General features: G+C 44.9%; 1 protein-coding gene across 1 annotated transcript in view; it reads left to right on the top strand.

The window, feature by feature from the left end:
* Window positions 1–23,089, top strand: part of LOC117560086 (E3 ubiquitin-protein ligase SH3RF3-like) — a 148,650-nt gene that overhangs the window by 112,898 nt on the left and 12,663 nt on the right. The window contains 5 exon segments of the mRNA XM_034236850.1: window positions 700–1,008; window positions 2,304–2,419; window positions 5,570–5,740; window positions 12,163–12,422; window positions 15,437–15,741. Of these exon segments, the coding sequence (XP_034092741.1) occupies window positions 700–1,008; window positions 2,304–2,419; window positions 5,570–5,740; window positions 12,163–12,422; window positions 15,437–15,741 (1,161 nt within the window).

Here is a 23,089-nt window from a genome sequence, read left to right as displayed (position 1 = left end):
ATACAGCTAATTATGGACTCTTTGCTGGAGGGAATGTTTACTTCTTACATGTATTGGGGTAATGATAAAAGCAAAAACATATTCCTAACAGCCAATTAGCATTGTTGTTAAAAAAAATACCTCATTTGTAAAGCGTAAGATGACAGATTTTCCTTTTTGGTTAGATGTGCAGTGTGTTGCATACATCTTAATCTCATTCCTTAAACTTTCAAATATGCTATTTTGAGTGTGTGTGCTTGTGATTTGGTGACTACATTTGGTAGAAATGCGTTGATTTAAAGGGTGTTAATATCTTACATCTTGACAGTCTTATAGGTACAACAACATTACTTTGTTCTAAAGCATTAATTAATGCATTCATCTAATTAATGCATTCATCTAAGCATTAATTAAACCAAAGTTAGGTGGGAAAAAACGGGATGCTCATGTTTCGTTATGTTGTGCGTGGGAGTTCTTTTTGACTTTTTTACACAGTCTCACTGGGCCAGCTGTTGTAAGTGATGATTGTAATGCTGCTCTTTTTTTGAAAAGCTGCCAACAAAAACCAGCGAGGAAAGGCCACAAACATTTGTTCTGGATGAGAACCACTAAGGACTGAAATGTAACACCTGAACTCTCCCTCTCTTCTCTCTTGTCCTCCCCGTCTCCTCGCCTCTCTGATCTGTCAACCACCTGCTTCTCCTCTTCCGGTCCTCTCAGTTAAATGAAACAGCAAAGCAGTTGATGGAAATCGACAAGCCCACGTTGACTAACGGTCCAGGTCCCAGCTCAGAGCCAGCCACGTTGGGTCCCTGCTCTCCTGGTCCCTCCCCCAGCGCCTCGCCGTCCAATGGAAATGGAAATGGCCACCGGAAAGGCGAAGGGAAGAAGAACGCCAAGAAGAGGCATTCGTTCTCCGCGCTGTCAGTCAACCAGAGGGCCGCGCAACTCAACAACAGACACAGCATGGAGATCTCCCACCCTGTCCTCATCAGCTCTTCGGACCCCCGAGCTGCTGCACGCATACAGGTACACACACACAGAGACACACACATACACACACACACACACACACACACACACACACACACACACACTGTTATGAGTATTTATATGAAGCAGTGGTGTTAATTACATATTTTTGGAATTAAATAAAGATACTTCAGTGTGAATGTAAAGTTTGTGCATTCAAACTTGAGTCAAAGTGTGTGAAGTATATACACAAGCGTTGCAGTACTTCAATTATTTTCAGGCCGTATGTGGCTACATTTGGCCATTTGACTAATTAAATACAGTATATGAAGAAAAAAAATGCATATAACAATTAAATTAAATGTAAAAACATTTTTGTTATCTTAATAGCAATTTACATATCTGAAAAACTATTTTCCTGCTTAATATGTTTGGATTAAGGACATGTATGAGTCCAGTTTGTCACACATGAAGGCCATCAAAACAACAGATTATCACCATTATAAGGTTCTGCAGATTGATTTAAACATATACAATATATAATTATATATGTTATTTTAAACCTGCAATGTTTTCCGGGTTGACAGTACCAATAAGTGCAGAAATTAGGTTTTATTTCATTTTAAAACAAGCCATTACTGCACAAACTGAAACGTCAGGCAATTAGTCTACATGAATATATGTATGGGAAAGGAAATATCCTGAAGGTTGGCTCCTTGTATAATTACATTTTTTGGTTATTTTTGCTAAGCAGCATTTCACATTTGATAGTGAAAATGGAGCTGATTTAATTTACTTATTTTAATCTAAATATGAAAAGAAAATATATGAGAAATACTGAAGGAAAGGTACATTATAACTGTACTTAAATGTGTCACATAAATGAATTATTTAATTTCCTCCTCTATTATGTATTTAGTATATGGATAAACTTGACATTTTGTATTGCAATTTCCTGTCAACATGTATACGCTGATTTGGATCAACAGTATTTGCAGTACGCCTCGTTTGTGCCCAGCTTATTTTTTGGTTTGGCTCTAAAAAATATGCTTTAAATATGCAGTAAACATGCAGGTGTCCCCTCTCCACTAGATATTTTATTAACTTATTCCCCTATCACATACTCTGACAGTTGGATGTGCCTAACATCATTGCTCTTTCTGATAGCTGGAGACTGGAGACACATTGCTTCTGCATTCATTGCCTCTGGATGCATTCACACCTGGGTTAAATGCGTTTTTGAATAACACCCAGGATGCATACTGAAAAGCTGGAAATGCTGCTGGCATATATTGGAGTAATGTTCTGTTTTAAATGGAAGCCACCTGATTTGTATCTCTGTGTGTCTGTAGGATGTATCTCACCCGGGTCCCTCTCCCTCCTTGGCAGGGGTACTGGTGCCCCCCAAAGTGGCATCCATAACCTCTGAGCTGCTGGCCCACGCTAAGGTGCAGCTGCCACTCAACATGTGAGTACACCTCAGGGTGCTGTCAGCTCTCCCACCTGTGACCCCTCCTTCCTCCCCCGTTCTGTTTTCCACCCGAGTGGATACGAGCCCTGAGATCCAAGCATGATTTCTGAACCTGCCTCCTGGCAACGTTTAAAATATTTCCTCTTTTGTGCCCAAAGTTATTGGCCACTTTCCACCACCTCTGCAACCACATTTACTCCTCCACTGGTCAACGATCAAATCCCCCTCAGAAAGGAAAAATACCATCACACCGTGCCCTCCGTTGAGTTGATGCTTACATCAGTGTTTCATAACGAGGCTTTCAACAGCTCAGCCATCCCTTACACTCACAATACATTTCATTGTACAGCTGTGATTTGCTTTCATAGGGAAGAGCCATGGGAAAAGCTAGTTCATCACCTTTTCTTATCACTATTTCCTCAGCCATTGTAGGTAAAATAAAAAATCATGCCAGGCTTCAACTGTGTCACACCAATGTACTGTCCGGCCCTAATACACACGGGTAACAGAGAGAGAGATGAGGATGACATGAAAGAAAATATGTTTGTTTTTTGTTTTTTTTTCAACCTTTCAACCAAATCTGCTCAAATATTACAACCTCTTACACATTTTATTTACAATAGATGGGTATTACGAAGCATTGTAGGGTTTGCTTGGAAGCTGTCCCAGTGACTTAAATTATCTTATCTTATCATTGTGTGAATGGATTAAGAGTGAAAACCACCTGACACATACCAACACAATTCAATTCTGGTGGAAATCTAACCACACCAGTCACATCCAGATGGCTGGTGAGGCGCCAACGCTGAGCAAGACTTGTTCTATAATTTACCTCCTAATTAATCTACCAGGTAACTGCCAGAAACACACAGGTATCTTCAAGGTGAGTGTGTGTTTGTGCCCTTGTAATTCTACCTGTATGCGTACCGATTCGAGTTTTAGACCTTGAGAGTAAGGACATTTTGGGATATTTTTGGAAAGTGAGGACATAAGGTCAGTAATCACTTTTTCCAACGTGGGAATTAGGTTTATGGGCCAGGAGGGTCCTCACCAGTATAGAAGTACAAGTGTGTGTGTGTGTGTGTGTGTGTGTGTGTATGTGTGTGTGTGTGTGTGTGTATGTGTGTGTGTGTGTGTGTGTGTGCGTGCGTGCACATGTGTGTGTGATGTATACTATTAACTGTATACTGGGATCCTGCCTGCAACATTGTCAGCTTTAATTATATCACTTTCCAAATAGCGCTCTGTACACATATACACACACACACACACACACACACACAACACACACACAAACGTCCGGAGTAGGCTTGTTCCGCTGATGAGGTCGGACGTTTCCATCTTGACCTGGCAACTATTCCTGTTGCCATGGAAAGACGGGAGACGGTCCCCACATCTGTTACCATGGCAACGGGGAATCAGCGCATATAGGGCTTGTTTACTCTGCGGTCTTATCGTCTTCTGTCGTGAGCCTGCCACTAACATCCTGCTGGGGCCAGAAACTTATTTATATGTTAACGCGGAGGCACCACTCATGAACACAGTCTCACATGTAGTGGATGCTAATTTCTGCATTTATCAGCGTACCTGTGAGCAGACAGGTAAACATGGGGTTATTGATTTCCCATTCATGGGACAGCACACAATATGGGAGGGAAAATCATTGAGGCAGCCTCTGGTGGTCACATTAAAACCTCCGAGAGAAATTATTTGAATTCTCCTTGAGAATTGTATAAATCACAGGCCACACTGCAACATTAAAACCGTCATACATCTTAGATTTTATATATGAGCCTCTGATTCTGATATTTTTACAATGTCTTTTGTTATAGTTTAAGGGCACCATTTACTCCAATATCATATAACACAAAAAGCCCCTGATTTTGGTCAACTGGTACTATTCATTTTGTATACATTTATAAATACATTTTTCGGGAAATTGGTTGGTCATGTTATAAATTAAAATTGTAGTACAAATAGGAACAATCTAGTATTTAGGGATTTCCATACAATAATAACTCCAAAGGCCTCATTCTTTTACATAGTCACCCGGTTAAAACTGTCAAGGAGACTGTAGTCCAAGGTAACAAAGTCGATATAGTAGATATATAGTTTAGCATAGTATATAGTATAGATGTAGTAAAATATATGTTAAGGATTTATTAGTTATATGCCTCAAAATGTATTTTATTGAATAATGAGTACTTTCACTATCCTAAATGTTGCCAATATTTTCAAAGAGAAATCTGAATTTAAGTCAGCAACGTCTACATCTGAAGTTATCAGAGAACAAGCTGAGCGAACATTAGCGGCAGCCGTTCGTATGATACAGCACAAATCGACTTGTGCATTTAACTGTAGTAAAACTATCTGTAAAGATCTTTACTCCGTTAAGTTGTTGAGATATAAATAGTAGAGAGCCTTTAAGTAGAAAGTTGTATTGGATTCAGAAAACAATCCTGATTTACTTAAATAAGCTTGTCTTAACTTGTAGTCCTCCCCCACAAAATAAACTTTAAAGGGTGTTTTGTTGTTGCTGTTTGAATGGAATTATTTTCAGATGCTGATGGAGACCAATTACTGATTTCCTACTATCTCTCATATTTACTGTTGCCACCTACAGTTGCTTTCCCGCTCTGGGGAAAAGGATGGTATATGGTGGGAGGACCAGCCTCCACAGCTCCTCTCTTTGAGCTGACACAGATCCTACTGTAGGACTGCTTTCTGAAGGAGTAGGTGCTGCATCGACATTGTGCAGTTTCTCATCCTCTGCACTGTACATCAAACACCTAAAAAAGAGATATATCAAATAAACACTTCTAGAGAGATTATTAATGAATATTCGTGAGCCATTTTTTGTATACTAAAGCTGTTATTTTCCTCTGATTCAAGTTAAAGACCTTTGGAGTTTGGTATTCTCTCCTCCCTCCTAACAGTTGCTTTTCTAAATGATTGATTTGCTCATTTTCATTTATTTGTTTAGTTATTCATTCATTTGATTTTACTTTGCATAATGCACATTAGGAATAACCCACATGAGAAATGATGGGGATTTAATGAACAGTTTTCGGAGATTTCCTGCTGACTTGAAAGGGTTTCTTTATTTTTCCTTACTTTTACATTGTGTCTGTTGCCTTTGTTCCACAGATATCTGGCTTTATACGCCTACAAGCCCCAGAAGGCAGACGAGCTTGAACTTAGGAAAGGGGAGATGTATCGGGTGACAGAGAAGTGCCAAGACGGGTGGTTCAAAGGCACCTCGCTGAGAACCGCTGCCTCCGGTGTCTTCCCGGGAAATTACGTCACCCCCGTGTCCAGGTCAGTGAGCTCAGGCTTGGGGAGGGTGGAGATTATCGTGGTGGCACACCTTCCAAAGGAACTATAGCTAGGTTTCAAATGAATTGCACATTTTGAGATAATTGGCAAAAAGTTATTTAATCTAAGTAAGCAGTATGTGGTGCCATATCTTAATTCTTTAGTAGTTTGCAACATTACAGAAGAAGAGGGTGCTCCAAAACAATGTGATACATCGAGAGATTGTCTCAGCTGAAACCAGGAAAGCAATGTAGACAGAATCAAAGGAAATAGGATATTTCTATACTTATTTTTTGCTCCTGTAGTTTTACATCCCTTCAGATGAGCTATGCTCTAGTGTGTGTTGAAGTATAATTGTTTCATGTAGATAATCATACAGTTGCTTAATCTGTTTCTATTGTACACCAATTTTCTACCTCAGCAAATCATGAGATACTCGCTATATATTTTTTAGCCTCTTGGCATTTCCACTTGGTTGGCTGGAAATGCTTTTGAACTGGTGTTGTGCAGTAACACACTTTCTTTGCTCAAGTTGAAAAAGGGACAAAATGTCATGGCAAAGTGTCTGTCTGTAAAAACAACTGTAATTTACTGTAAATGTAATTGTGGCTACCTCGTTCAGATCAGACAGCTGATGGGTTGGTAGAGATGGTCAGGGAGCTTCTTCTTCAAGCAATCATGTCATTGTTTTTTTCCAACATTTGCTCCACTTACTAATTGAGTTCCTTCGTGTTGGTCATGTCAACCCAGCAGCAGTGTAGTACAATCAGACTGAGGCCCCTAATTGTGTCCTCACACAAAGGCAGTGGTGATTTGCATTGACATTTTTGTGGTAATTTTCTGGCTCCAACTGAACCCGAATACACATCAGGCTGAGCAGTGCAATTTTGCTACTTGTTACGGCACGTAATTACACGTCTTCCAGTACTCACGCTGCCTCTTGTCACAGAGGAACGCCCCGAAAAAGTGGAGTCGCAATCTGCCGATACATACTGTATTCCTGGTTCTGATCATGTATTCCTCCTGCTTCGTCCTCTGCACCACACCGTGCACTGTCAGGATCCTGCTTTCATATCTGGCACTAAAACTGACAAAAAGGATTTGGTCACACCAGTGAAAACATATTCTTACCAGGAAGGGACTGAAAACTGTGAACAGTTTACTTTTTCAGCAGGAAAGAAGACCAGATTTTGAAGTATGTATTAGAGTGGAAACCACAAGAAAATCCATTTTATCCAATCTGTTGAAATCTGTTTTAAAATCTGTTAAAATACAATATAATGTACAAAACAGCAGTCAGCTGATACTGACACTCCCTTAGGTCGGGTTACCACAAACTTAGTGTAGATCATCATCATCATCACCACCACCATCATCGTCATCATTTTCATCACCATCGTACACACTGTTACTCAAATCTCTTAAAACCAAATATAGCAGAAAAATGAGTGTGCTGAAATCATATTTGGCAATTTAATCACCCTCATTATTCCTGTATGCGTGAAAACATTTGCATAGGCTGTTCATCTAATCTGTATTCTGCTCAATGATGCAGTCAAAGAAAAAGAAAGAGAGAGGGGGAGAGAATTAAAGCAAGGGTGAATTAGAATAATAGAAAGAAAGAAAATAGAAAGGATTAAATGAGGTGGAGAACAATAACGACAAGATGAAAAGAAAGATATGGAACTGTAGGATAGAAAGTATGAGTGTAGGGAAAGGAAAACAGACTGGGAGAGTGAAGAGGTGAGAAAGGCAGAATGAGGTGGGAAGAAATTGAAATACAAGGTAGTAGGAAAGAGGCAGAAAGAGAAAATGAAATGCAGAGATGAAACGGTTGCAGAAACAGCAGGGATCCCTCTCTGGATATGAATGGCTGCTTCACATTCTGCTGTTATACAATCTGAGAGTGAGAGAGAGGACAGGCAAGTAATCAAATGAGAGGCAATTTGTTATTTTTACGCAAGCATACTCTCTCCTTCTCCCTCTTTCCCTCCCTCCGTCGCTCCTTACCTATCTCCCCTCCTTTGTCTGCAGTGCAGCTCAGAACATTTACAATATGTTAATGAGAGGCTGCCAAAGATGCCCACACACACACACAAATACACACACACACACACACACACACACATTGTGGCTGCTAAATAAGTATGTCAGTCCCTCACTTTTGAATATACACTGAACAAAAATATAAATGCAACACTTTTGTTTTTGCTCCCATTTTTCATGAGATGAACTCAAAGATCTAACACATTTTCTATATACACAAAATAACCATTTCTCTCAAATATTGTTCACAAATCTGAAAAAACCTGTGATAGTGAGCACTTCTCCTTTGCCGAGATAATCGGGTTAGGGTTAGGGTAATGTTGTGAATCGAGTGGCCCATGGTGGTGGTGGGGTTATGGTATGGGCAGGCGTATGTTATGGACGACGAACACAGGCCACTCGATTCACAACATTACCCTAACCCTAACCCTCACACCAGATACTGACTGGTTTTCGGACCCCCCCAATAAAGCAAAACTGCACGTTTCAGAGTGGCCTTTTATTGTGGCCAGCCTAAGGCACACCTGTGCAATAATCAGGCTGTCTAATCAGCATCTTGATATGCCACACCTGTGAGGTGGGATGGATTATCTCGGCAAAGGAGAAGTGCTCACTATCACAGATTTTTTCAGATTTGTGAACAATATTTGAGAGAAATGGTTATTTTGTGTATATAGAAAATGTTTTAGATCTTTGAGTTCATCTCATGAAAAATGGGAGCAAAAACAAAAGTGTTGCGTTTATATTTTTGTTCAGTGTATGTTGTGGAATTGAATGTCATGATTGGTACAAACATGCAAGATTCCTGAATGCATTTTATCATAGTTTTCCTGAATTAATTTGATATTTTTTGATAAATGATTGAGTTTCATAATGCATAAATGCTGTTCATGAGGATTTTGAACTCTGGCAAGATGCGCTATTGGTGTAAAGGTTGATTTTTTTCCCTCTTGTAAAATACTGTAGTAAGAATCACAATCACTTACTGATAGCAGCAAAAAACATCCGTATGGGACTTTACGAGCGAGCCAAACACACTCACTCACTGAATTCCTCACACTTGCCTCATCCCTCTCTCAACGTCTGTTACTACTTGGTGACCTCAACATTCACATTGACTCACCCACCTGCAAGCTGGCATCCAAATTCACAACCCTACTGGACAATTTCTCTATCACCCAACATGTCACCTTCCCCACCCATGACAAAGGACACATTCTTGATCTCGTCTGCTCTACCAACCTCCCAGTGATTGACCTCCACCCTTGCCCATTTCCCCTCTCCGACCACAAACTCATACAATTCACCATTGCCCCCCCCACCCGAAACCCCTGCCCACCCAGAAACATCACCTTCCGTAATCTACACTCCATTGACCATAACCATCTCTCCGAACTGCTATCATCTAATCTCCCCCTGGACGCAACCCTCAGCTCCCCTAATGATCTGCTCAACCACCTCAACTCCACCCTACTCACCTCCCTCAACACTTTAGCCCCCCTCAAAAATAAAACTGTTACTTTCAAGACCTCCTCACCCTGGTTCACACCCGCACTGCGTAAAATGAAGCAGCGAGGCCGCCAACTTGAACGTCTTTCAAACAAATCATCCCTCACAGTCCATTACATAAGCTACAAACTCCATCTCAATGCATACAAAGATGCTCTTATTGCCGCTAAATCTGCCTACCTCTCCAACATCTTCACTGACCCCTCCCGTAACCCCAGGATCCTCTTCTCCACAGTTAACAAGCTTTTCAAACCCCGTGCTGATAACCTCCCTACTTCTACTTCCGCTACTTGCAGCTCATTCCTCCAATTTTTCGCAGACAAAATTAACGCCATTAACCACTCCTTCTCAGCTCCATCTGATATACAAGCATCTCCCCCAACCTCCACCACTACCATTTCTCCCCCCATCTCCCTTAACCTCCTGACTCCTCCTCCCCAGCGCCGCCTCTCCCAGTTCAACCTGGTGACCCCACTTGAAATACTCCATGTGATCGGTTCCTCAAATCCCACAACCTGCTCCCTTGACCCTCTACCCACTCCTCTCCTGAAGTCCTGCCTCCCAGTCCTCTGCCCCTATCTTGCTAACCTTTTCAACTCCTCGCTGTCCCATGGAACCGTCCCCTCTGCCTTCAAAACTGCTGCCGTTACTCCAATCCTCAAAAAACCTGGTCTTGATCCCTCCTCCCTCACTAATTACCGCCCTATCTCCAACCTACGATTCCTCTCAAAAACTCTTGAACGCATTGTAGCCAAACAAATTCACTGCCATCTCCAAACCAACCAGCTTTATGAACCCCTTCAGTCTGGATTTCGTCCTCACCACAGTACAGAAACTGCACTCGTCAAAGTCCTCAATGACCTCCTCACCTCTGCTGACACTGGTTCCCTCAATATTCTCATCCTCCTCGACCTGAGTGCAGCCTTCGATACCGTGAGCCACAACATCCTGCTCACCCGACTCAGGGACATTGGTATTGAAGGTATTGCACTCAGATGGCTCCAGTCCTACCTCACAGAACGATCCCACTTCATCTCCCTCCCAAACCACTCCTCTGCCACAGCCTCAGTCACCCAAGGCATTCCTCAAGGATCAGTACTTGGCCCCCTCCTCTTCATCATTTACATCCTCCCCCTCGGTCAGATACTCTGCCACTTCAACCTGGACTTCCACTGCTATGCTGATGACACTCAGATCTACCTCAGCACCAAATCCCTCCATAACCCACCCCTTACCCACATTGATTCCTGTCTGACAGCTATTAAAACTTGGATGCAACATAACCTCCTCAAACTGAACAGCAACAAAACAGAACTCCTCCTAATCGGCTCCAAATCCACCCTCAGCAAGGTCACTAACATAACTCTCACCATCGATGGCACCATTGTTTCCCCCTCCAATCAGGCTCGCAACTTTGGCGTAATCTTTGACCCCACCCTCTCCCTCGAACCTCACATCCGCCAAACAGTCAAAACCTCATTTTTCCACCTCCGCAATATTGCAAAAATCCTACCCTCTCTCACCCGCCCCGCAGCCGAACGACTAATCCATGCCTTCATTTCCTCTCGCCTCGACTACTGCAACTCACTTCTTTACGGCATCAGCACTACATCGCTCAACAGACTCCAACGGGTTCAAAATGCAGCTGCATGTCTCCTCACGCATACCAAATCATGGCATCACATCACCCCAGTCCTCAAAGACCTCCACTGGCTTCCTGTCTCCCATCGCATCAACTACAAAATTCTGGTCCTCACCTACAAAGCACTCCACCATCTGGCCCCCCCTTATCTCACAAACCTTCTCACTCCTTATCAACGCCCACGGTCCCTCAGATCCACCGAAGCCGGACTCCTATCCATTCCCACATCCACACTCTGCAGCTTTGGGGACAGAGCCTTCTCAGTGGCAGCTCCTAGGCTCTGGAATTCCCTCCCCCAAGATCTCCGTGACTCTGAGTCCCTCACAGTCTTTCAGTCCCGCCTCAAAACACATCTTTTCAACTCTGTCTACCCATAAGCCCCCCCCCCCCCCTCTCAATCAACTTCATCTTGACTGCCTTTTTATTTTGTACTTACTTGTTTGCCTGTCCTTGTTTGTCTACCCTCCCTCATACTGTAAAGCGTCTTTGAGTTGTGAAAAGCGCTATATAAATAAAATGCATTATTATTATTATTATTACTCGATAGGCAAAGAGTGTGTGAATAACTCTGATGTTTCTGTTGGTACACACACACATGCTGTACACACGCAGAGAAAGCCATAACTCTGTATGTGTGTGACAAGAAGTCGATGGGCGGCCATAAGAGTGTGAATACGAGTCAATAATGTTGGGCTCACTGTTCTGCCATTCAGCACTCTGCAGAGAGGAGCTCGAGCAGCCTGCAGCTCCATAGGTGTTACAGTTGGACATTAAGTCGTGCTGATCCACCGGTCAGATAATAGCTCTGAAATCACTCACTTTGACAGAGGATAATGGCCCCGTTTGCACCTCCTGGTCTGCCATTATGGACAAAACACTGGCGATTAACATTTCTTACTAAACAAAACTCTATGAGGCTGTACTCAGGCACAGCTTCATAGAGTTTGATTGAGCTAAATGCTAACACCACAAACAAGTATAATGAAGCCTTGTTTAGCTTCTTAGCATGACAACAATAGCTAATCAGCAGTTCTGGTATTTAGTTGTGAAAGAAAGTAATGATGGAGAAAAAAGGCATTACACATTAATTGGTATGACAGAAAGACCCTTATTCCTAAAGCAATGTAACTGTTGGTGACATATAATTAGATTTAAAAAATCTAAAAAAAACATCAATGACAAGTCTCAAAACATTCAATGACAAGCCTCACCCCTCTGTCTCCCGCAGGGCTCCGTTTGGAGTTGGATCTTCTCGGTCGTCTGTATCCAGTCCAGTGGGTGGAGGAGGAGGAGGTAGCGGGTGCAGTAGAAACTCTGCCCCTTCGTCCCCATGCTCCCCGGGGTCCTCTTCTTCGCGTCCCTCCACCCCACTAGTAAACTCTGTTGCCAGTCCCGCCTCCTCTCCACAAACTGCCGCCGCCCAACTGAAGAACTGCCTGCGCTCCAGCCAGCACACAGCCAACCAGGCCCGCACCTCAATGCAGCTGGGTAAGCACAAACACACACACACACACACACACACACACACACACACACACACACACACACACACACACGCACACACACACACACACACACACACACACACACACACACACACACACACACACACACACACACACACACAGAGACAAACACATGTTAGAAACACACAAAATGGGCTTTAATCATTAAGCACTGGATCCATGAAACATTCAGAAGGTTCGGTTTTGTTTCTATTTATTGGTCAATCCAATCACATGTTTACTGATTATTTAGGAATTAACATAATCACATCTTTACATAGTAAATGAACTATGTATAGTTTTCCTTTCCAAAGCTGCACTCAAATAGAAGTTGAGATATCTACGCGTGAAACAAACATCCTGCAACAGAAGCAGCCACGTTAAAGACTCACAGTATGACATCATGAGAAAGGAGAGCCATTTCTTGTTGCACCCTCCAGAGAAATGTTAAGCAAGTGGAAGGAATTTACTCACATCTCTGCTATTTTTCATGTCATGCTCGGCAATATCACGGCGCGCGATAAGACTGCTCAGCAGCCTACAGACTTTAAGGAGCAGAGTGCAGATAATTTGGGTCGTCACGGCATTTTATCCCCTTAGTCTGTGATTACAGAATAATAGAATATTGATCAATCATTAATTCAAGTAGCCTCTGCACCATGTAAAACTGTGCAGGTTTATGTTAACAGCAGACTATTTAACCTCTGGTTCCATCATGCTGAAAGGAATCAGAACTAAAGAAAGAACCAGTTAGTGACATTCAAGTACACAACATTGCCAAAAGTATACACATTTGAACATTAAGATCATAAAAGATAGTTGAGAATCTCATTGCAAAACACACCAAAAGTACAAGCCATAAGTATATTTATCGTATATCAAATACATATTGATAAATCAGTCATATGCACATCATCTGTTTGATCATCTCTAACTTTTTAGTTACAGTGCTTATAAAGACACACTGACACTTCCACAAAGACCTACTCATTTTGAGTATTCTATTCATCAGATCTTGTGATTCATTTATTTCAGACATGTTTGCCTTAACAATAAAGTAGACACAGGAGAAAGCTGATTAGGAGAAAGAGATTTTGGGGGGAATTGCAATGATATTGTCAGAGCCTTAATCCACTGTAGGCCCCCAGCAGCCCAAACATGCCTGTCTTTTGACTGTTCAAAAACACAGAATAGAGAAGAAAACACAAAACAATCATTCAAACAGAGAGAGAGAGAGCAAAAAGGGAAAAGGTGTATTCTTGCTGTGAGGGGACAATTGAAAAACAGAGCCTTCATGCTGCGAACAATTTTGCTTGAAAAAAACCCTATGATATTGTTTTATGAACATCATGCATGCTCACTCCATCTTTCCTCTGCACTATACGAACCCACTGAATCATCGCTGAACATAAGCCTCTGTAGCATAACAGCTACAAGAACATGCTGCAACTCGGAGCAGAATTATTCAACACAACTGCAGAATGCACTGAAACTGTGCACATACAGTCGGCACAAAACAGAGATCTGATCGAGCAGTGGTATTGTTTGTGCACACATACACACAATCACAAACGGGACACACACACCTATTTGTGAACAAGGTCCAGATCATACCAGCCTTGTACCAGCACTGAGTCTATTCATCTCTCCAGAACCCCTTTCTCTCTTCCCTTTGTATGTTTTCTTTCTCCTTCTGAGAAAATAATGGTGACCGTTTCTTTGGGATGCTGACAAGTACACACTGTGAGAACACTGCCAAGAATAACACACACACACGCACACACAGGCATGTGCACAGTGAACACACATATTTCCTGTACGCGCAGCTGAATGACATCACTGTGCTTGCTTTTTGTTTTATGGAGGCGTAATGACAGAGCTTCATGCCTCTCTCCTTTCCCCCCTCTGTGTTTCTCTCTCACTCTCACATACACATAAACAGACACACATCTGGTCTCCATTACAAAATAAAGTATGTGCATAGTTCTAGCGCTTAGTGGTTTTATCACATGACCAGCGAGCCTCTCTGTGGATTTCTGCCTAAGTACTGCAGTGTGGAAGAACAGGTGGCTAGTGTGTGTTTTTGAGCATCTATGCCTATGTGTGTGTGTATCTGTGTACTGTATCCTCATGAGCAACAAATTACCTCGTACAAATTGAACGCTGGGAAAAGTGACCCAAAACTCAGGACATCTCAGACAGTTTTTGTTCCTGATGGGGTTTGTTCAGAATTTAGGGTGCTCAAAATTAAGCTTAGATTATTCACAGTGCTCCACATATTCAAATGTTTTAGGGATGGGGTTTGAACTATTCAACCTTACTCTCCCAGGTTGGGCTGTTTACCTGGTGTTTGTGAGTTTTATTCAGAGTAAGAAATGGACAATGTAGGAGAATTGAAGACTCCAAACTTTTAAACAAGATACTCATAGATAATTAACTTAATATGACATATGGGGATAGGCATGTTTAGAAAAACAAAGGTTGGAAGACTTAAAAGTGATATCTGTCCAAGGTGTTAACTTGGTGTTAATCTGTTTGTTTGTTTGTGTAAACCTTGTAGTGAAAGAGTTTGTTTATTATAATATGATATGATAACATTGTCGGTTTTAGAAGCTTAAGCTTCCACCTACACATTTTCAGCCAGTTTAGTTATTTATTTATTTTATGTGCTTTCTTTTCGAAATGTCATAAATACTGTAGTACATTTTAACTTCTCATTATTTTCAGCAGCCTTTTCCTATGTCATCCTAAAGCCTTGACGCATAAACAAATAATGGGTGTTAATTAATGTTGCTCTACCCAGTATCCCTTTTCAGAAAGAGAGTCTCTCTGTAACCTAAAGTCTGCATGTGGCTTTTGAAGGATTATCTTGATATCATATCTCTCTTCAGATATTGAGAGCTCCCAAAACATTGGCATGGACTCACTCAGGAACGAAATAAGTGCATTTATAATCAGTTTTTCCATTAACAATAACAAGTGTTTTTTCTGTTTTAGTCCACAGTCCACCAGCTGGCAGCCCGGAGCGTCCCACAGTGGCTCTCTCCCCGCTGCGTCCTCAGAGCTCCTCCCCCTCGCGCTGCCCCGGCCAATCGGGTCGTCCTCACTCCATGGTGTCTTCGGGACCCTGCCTAGGGCCCTCCCCTCTCTCTTCACCCGCCTCGAGGCCCCTCCTCCCGCTCTCCTCCCCTCTGTCCTGCCTCACGCCTCCCAACGTGTCAGCGGTGCTCCTCAACGGCGACCCAGCCAATCCCCTCCAGCCGCCATCGCCGGGCCCCTCCCACGCACCCAAAGCAGAGAAGGTGAGCCTCGTCTTGACAACTGCAAAAGCACATTTTAGCTGCGAGCCATGTGTCATTGCTTTGTTTTTAGATTCAACCACTTTTCAGAGTATAAAGCAATTCATGCTGTAAAGCAGGGGTGCCCAACCTTTTTTGAACCGAGAGCTACTTTTAAAGTTGCCAGTCTGCCGAGATCTACCAGTTCAAATAGCGAGGCGTAGCCATTACTGACAGCCTACTACCAGGTAAATACACACTTCTACTTGTATAAAACTGACCTTTGTACGATAAATACTTCATAAAATACTGCAGATCCTTTATCTTACCTCTTTCTAATCTACACACATACAAGTATTTAACTGAAGTTACACAACAGTGTTGTTGTTATAGAGTTGGAGTTTATTCACACATCACATACTACAGTGGGTAATGTTTTCAAGAAACATTGAACAGTGCTGCCACATATGACACAGGGAAAAAAGAAAATACTCTGAACCCTTTCTTTGCCATTATATAAAAATAGTGTTGCTACAAAAGTATAAATGAGGCTTACTAATAAGACAACTCAGATCTGAAGCTACACAGGAATCTGCTGCCAAAGTGCAATAAAAAAGACAACATTAATAGAATCAAACCCTTTTTTTGTTGCATTTTATTAGAGTATAAAAATAAATGCCTTTAAAATAGGATGCAAGCAACACTAGTTTCTTAACCTGAATTGATAATAGACTATAATCAATTTAAGTTTGCATTCTTATACCATTTTGTACAATAATTATAATGAATAAGTTCAAACAAACTAAAACTTACAGCTGATTAATAACGGTATCTAACTTAAGTTTTTATTATATCAAAAACCTGTTGAAATGCTTCTGTTATTTTTACTGTCCCCAAAAAGCGCGTCGGCAGCCTCCAGGAATGCTTCTTTCACAACTTCGCCATCTTTGAAAGACTTCATGTGTTTCGCAAGAACGTGACTGACACGATAAGATGCCCTGGTAGCAGCCTTGCTCTTGTTGTTGGGCCTGGTGAAAATGGACTGCTGTGCATTTAGCTGTCCTTTCAGGCCCCTCCCCTTTTGGGAGCGTAGGGCAGAATTAGGAGGGAATTCCGTCTCGTAGCGTTTGTGCACTGTTTTGAAATGCCGCTCCTAAATTACCCTTCTTCGATAAAGCCACGCTCCCATTGCAGATGAGACAGATGGACTTTGAATTGGAATAGATACAAAAATAATCATCCTCCCACTCGGAGTGAAAATTATATATGTTAGGCTTTTTTGCTTCTGCCATAATTGCGGTCTTGTGTGTGTGCGGACTGTCACTCCTGTTGACACCAGGTTGACACGGACAACGTCAGCGAAATAGTGCCCACTGCCCACCAGCCACGCCCCGACAGATGGGGTCACGCCGGGCCAATCACAAAGCTTTGATGCGTTCAAGTGCATTATTCTGGCACAGGAAGATTATGTTATAGGACATTAACGATAAAACAGAATATTGTTGTTCTAGTTTTAGACACATCTCGCGATCGACTGGGAATCTCCCCGCGATCGACAGGTCGATCGACTGGTTGGGCACCCCTGCAGTGTAAAGGATCCTCTGTGGAAAAAAAAGTGATTAAACAGATTTGCAATAGATGTATTGTGTTTTGAGAAATTAGAGCAACTAGCACTCTCTAATAGAATAATTGGATGTCTTGCTTCTGCAAAGTTACTTCTATTATGCTCACCACATGCATACTCAAGAGCGCATTAACATCAAGACAAGATATCATTTTTTAAACAGGTCCCCAAAAGAGAAAATCTTGTTTATAAAATAAGTCTTGAATACCTAATGGTTCAACATGTTTTAATTAATGTTTGATTTTAATCAAGTAACATGTTAATCAAATAAGAGCACAGCCTTCTAAATATGGGCTACTTCTATTCATTATTTCCACCCTCTTTTACTATTGTTATAATTTTCTTGATTAAAGAATGTATCATTTAGTCTGCAAATTGAACGCACGGTACATTAATATCTGCAAGTAATTTATTTTCTCTGAACAAAACTCCAAAACATATAAATGATTGATGGACTACAACGCAGTAGAAAGAAAGCAGAAGCTTATAACAAATGAGAAGCTAACACAAGGAAACGTTTGTTATTATAAAAAAACAACAAGTGATTGATCCATTTTTACAATTCTTGCTGGTTGATTCTGTCATTCAAACAAATTGATGAATGGAGTAACTGTTATAACTCTAAACCTGACGGTCTCTAATGTATGAACATATCCAGAGGCAGGCATCTGTTTTGTTGGAGAAATTCAATATGGGAAAACTGAGGTTACCTACTGTAACCCAGCTTCTATGAGTAAATGGCGCAGCCCTCTAATGGCACATTTCCACTGCAGCGGGGTAGCCCCGTTTAAGCGTCCCTAAGCGTCCTCGCTCAGGCCTCGGGCTGCCTCGCTGGCCATCCGAGGCAGTGGCGCATTTCCATTACAGTTTAGGACCTGGGGTAGCAACGCAGTGTAGGCGGGGCATCTGCGCAGAGACATCCTGGAACACTTTCACATTTCGAGTTGTTCCGTCGAGCTCCCGCTGGATTTTATCATCCCCAATGAGATGTAGGAACGTCAAAAAATGCTGTGTATAAAAATGCTGCAAGCTTGCTTCTAGATATATATGCGACGCTTTGGATGATCTCGCGCGCGATCTTGTGACGATTCTCTCTGACGATTCTCTCTGACCAATCAGCAGTCGAGAGTGTTGACGTCACTAGTTCAGCCCTGGCCCTGGCCTGATAGAACCACGATTTTATGGGGCCGGAAAAAGAGGGAAAAAGTACCCGCTAGCCGGTGCTACGCTATATGGAAAGGCCACCAAAAACTGGCCTGGCCGCTTGAGGACGATTAAGGACGCTTAAACGGGGCTACCCGCTGCAGTGGAAATGCGCCATTAGGCTATCGCTATTGGGTTATCCCTCTGTGCCCCCGCGCAGCACTGAACCACTTGTAGTCCACGCCCACCCGCCAGGTGGGCCCCACCCTCGTGCCTCCTTCCGGTATAAATAGGAAGGGGGCCCGGAAATCTGCTCCCATACAATATAACTTTTCTTCAGCTATTGGTAGAGCCAGTGGGGCCCAGCGCTTAGAGGGCTGCGCCATTTACTCATATAAGCTGGGTTACAGTAGGTAACCTCAGTTCTATTTCGTATATGGCTTCGCCCTCTAAGGCTATCGCTATTGGGTTAAGGGCGAAGCATGATGTAGTCTGCGCCCCACTGGGTCCGTCCGGCACTAGAAGCACAGACACACCTGCTCAATCACACCCCCCTGCCTGTTGTGCCATGCGTAATGGCGCATCACCGTCCCTGGAACATAGCCAAACATGCCTATCTTCCCGACGGGGTGAAGGCTGGGAATATACCGGCCGCTGTGAGAAAGTAGAGACGAAGGTTCCACCTTGTCCTGCGATCATAGAGGAGGAACAGCTGCTCTCTCCGTGTCAGACAGGTAGGAGAGCGCTCAGCTGGATCCCTGACGTCACTCACTCTGACCAGGCACTCCGTACGAAGTGTGTCAGAGTAAAGGGAACATCCCTCTCATACGAGGGAAAAAGGGCCGCTCTCTGTGTGCCGAGAGGCAGGAGAGAGGCGCACCGCTGGATCCCTGACGTCACTCACTCCGACAGGACACCCAGTACAGGGTGCGTCAGAGAGGAATGGGAGACCTCCCTCAAATAAAATTGAATAAATTAACAGGGGGAAGACCAAGATGCAGCCGTGCAAATATCTTCCACTGACATTCCTCCGTGCAACGCCGTGGAGGAGGAAATTCCTCTGGTGGAGTGCGCTTTGATATTCTCCGGGGGCTCCACCCCAGAGGAGACATATGCCTGTGACACAGCCTCACACAGCCAGTGTGACAGCCGTTGTGCAGACAGAGGTTGCCCGATCGAGCGCTCTCTATAATGCACAAACAGGCGCTGAGAACGGCGCCATGCCGCCATGCGCGCCACATAGCAGGACAGCGCGTGCACCGGACAGAGGAGATGAGATGTGGCTTCTTCCTCCGATTTATGAGGCGGCAGAAAAAACCCGTCCAGGGTGATCACTCTTGACCTAAAAGAGCTTGTGATGACCTTTGGCATAAAGGCTGGGTTAGGACGTAACCCAGCCGAACTGCCATCCCCTTGGATCCGGAGGCATGACGGGGCCACAGAGAGAGCGGATAAATCACTCACCCTTTTCACCGATGTTAGAGCCAAAAGCAGTACTACTTTGGCTGATAACATGTTGAGGGGAACCTGCTCTAAAGGTTCAAATGGGGCTTTGCTTAGTGCTCGTAACACCAAAGCCAAATCCCACTGAGGCGCCAGTGCGCGTGACACCGGTCTGAGTCTTCATACCCCGAAACCGTTTCGTCAGGGGGTGACTGAACAACGTCCCTGCTCCGAAACCCACGTGACAAGATGATATGGCAGCCGCATATACCTTGATTGTGCTGAACGCCAAATTCCTGTCCAACAACAGCTGGAGGAATGACAGCACGTGAGGCAGGGGGCACGTAATGGGGTCCAGGCTTCTTTCTACACACCAACGCTGGAACGCTGCCCACTTGGCTGTGTAGGACGCTCTGGTAGACACGGCCCTGGCTCCCTGAATGGTGCGTACAACATCTTGAGAGAGACCCAACCTCTCTAAGTGTTCCCGCTCAGGGGCCATGCCCATAAGGGCTGGCCTATCACTGGGTGACTGTAGATCGCTCCCTCCACCTGTGAGAGAGCGTCCCCCCGCCACGGAATCTCCCACGGCCTGCCTGACAGCGTACGCTGTAGGCATGGAAACCAGGAAGCTCCTGTGCGCTCCGTGGCAATTAGGATCACTGACAGCCGCTCCTCCTGCACTCAGTCCAGAAACCGAGGAATCAGCGGGACTGGTGGGAAGGCGTACAGCAGTCCCCTGGGCCATGGCCGATGTGCAAACGCGTCCACCCCCATACAGTGCTCTGATGGAGAGCACATGTGCGCGCGCCCAGATCAACAGCCGTCTGGCTGTGTTCAGGAGCTGCGCTGAGCGTACACCGCCCTGGCGATTGATGTAGGCTGCTGCGGCTCTGTTGTCTGTGCGAATCAACACATGCTGATTCCGCAGCAACGGGGAAAAATGCTGAATTACTCTCCGTACGGAGATCAATTCCAGCACATTTATGTGGAAAGACATGTGAGCCGGCCACTGTCCTCCCACTGCCTGCGACATGCACGTTCCTCCCCACCCTGAGAGAGATGCGTTTGTGAACACCGAGATTTGTGACGTAACTCTACCCAGGGCCACCCCCTCTGACAGGACGTGGGGACTTTTCCAGTAGGTTAAGTCTGAACCCACGGACAGAGGGATGACCACCATGCGCCTCTTCTGTCGTACGGGGTCGATGCGTAGGCTGATAAACCACCTCTGTAGTCTCCTCATGTGCAGGAGACCCAGGTGAATCACCCCGTGATCTGCTGCCATCATGCCGAGCAGCCGCATCACGGAGAGTGACGTCACCACGCTGCGGGGTGTGACGCGTCGAAGGAGAGCTGTCAGCAAAGGCCTTTTCATTATTGCCTTGTTGAAAACTGACAGGTCGAGGATGGGTCTCATTCCCCCCGTCTTTTTCGGGATAAGAAAATAGCGGGAGTAATACCCCTGATTTTCTTCCTCCTGGGGAACCCTGGAAATAGCCTCTTTCAACAGGAGTTCCCGTAGCTCTGCTTGGAGCGCAAGACACTGTTCTCGGGATGACAGGCGTGTCACCTGTATCCCGTTGAACTGTGGGGTGTACCCTCTGCTGATCAGCCTGCTCATCCATCTGTCCATCAGACACACGCGCTGCCACTCCGAGAAACACTCTGAGAGCGGGCGCACATGCTCGAGATGTGTTGTGGTCGTCATGACGACGAGCCACGCCAGAGCCCTCGCCGCCGCTACCCGTGAGGCAACCCAAGGTGGGCCTAGAGCGAAAGGGCTGTGAGGAGGCCTCCACATGCTGCATTTCACTCCGCCTCTCATCATGAGGCGCGTACACGCTCAGAGGATGGGTGGAGTGTGCAGTGATATCCACATGAGGCGTTACCACGGCGCTCATGGGCTTATTGTGACCATGTGTAGGTGGCGTTACTCGGACAGAGGAATGCCGCGAGGTCTGTGGTTTAATAACCGAAAAGTCATAACCACCAGGCCTCTGCAGCGAACCCTGCTGCCTACTAATCAACAGATTAGAGGCAGCTGGCGTAGTTACTGTGCTCCGCAGCTTATTAATCGATAGATTAAATAGCTCAGGCTTTTGTAACGAACCCTGCTGGCTATTAACCGATAGGTCATAGGCAGCTGGTTCACCCAGGGTGGGGGATATGTGAAAAACATTTGCAACTGATGACTCAGACCACATGTTGGGAAATAATCTTTTTTTATTTCCCTCATACTCCCCCCCAAACCGTCAGGGCCGGCTCTGTTTTTTCGGCGGCTCTCGTGGAGCAGACGCCGAATGGGAGTACCTCACTCCCTTCTTACCCCCCTTCTCTGGTGGGGGGGCGGAGGCGCGGGACGGTGCCCCAGCCGCCGCTGACGGACGAGTCTGATGCCTCGGCTGTTGTTGCTGCGAGTGTCTCTCTGTCTGCCGCTGTGGCCGGGTTGGCTGCTGCTGCTGCTGCTGATGCTTCACCGCTGGCTGGAGCCAGCCGACGTGCTGGCGGATGTCCTCCTCTTGTTCCGATGCCGCCTTCATGGATCAACCATGGCCAGGAACTGGGGTCCGAACAGCCCGTCCGAGCTGATCGGAGCGTCCAGCAAAACCTTCCTGGCTGGCTCTGTAACCGCTGCTTGTTGCAACCAGAGGTGGCGCTGGATCTGAGTCATCCAGGCTGTGATCCTTGCCTGGGAGACCGCCACGGCTGCGCACAGCGTGAGTGCCGTGCTGGCCGCCTTGGCGATCTCTTCCGCCTCCTCTGGTGCCACGGTGGTGGACCGTTCGACCAGCGTCACCACCGAGTTGGTCAGCAACGCGATGTTATTCACTGCTGCAGAGGCCTGGAACGCACACTGGTGCGCCCGGTCAGCCTGGCAGGCGACATACTGGTCCTTGGGGGCGGCCAACATAGGGCGCCGTCCGGCGACCAAGTTGGCCTGCCTAACCCTGAAGAACGCTGTTAAGCTCGGTTCCAGAGCGGGGGTGGTTGGAAAACCCTCCTCTGTGAACCCCTCCACCTTAGTGAAGGGGATAAAGGTGGCCACCGGAGCCCTCAAGGTCCTCGGGTTCGCCGCTGCCCCTTCCTGGTATCTCCTAATGAAGGAGAAGCGCGGCCAGATCGGGTCACTCCTGCCCGTCTGAACCCGGGAAAACACTC

Source organism: Gymnodraco acuticeps, unplaced genomic scaffold (assembly GCF_902827175.1).
Source record: "Gymnodraco acuticeps unplaced genomic scaffold, fGymAcu1.1, whole genome shotgun sequence".
NCBI lineage: Eukaryota > Metazoa > Chordata > Actinopteri > Perciformes > Bathydraconidae > Gymnodraco > Gymnodraco acuticeps.
This window is presented reverse-complemented; position numbering and strand designations above follow the sequence as displayed.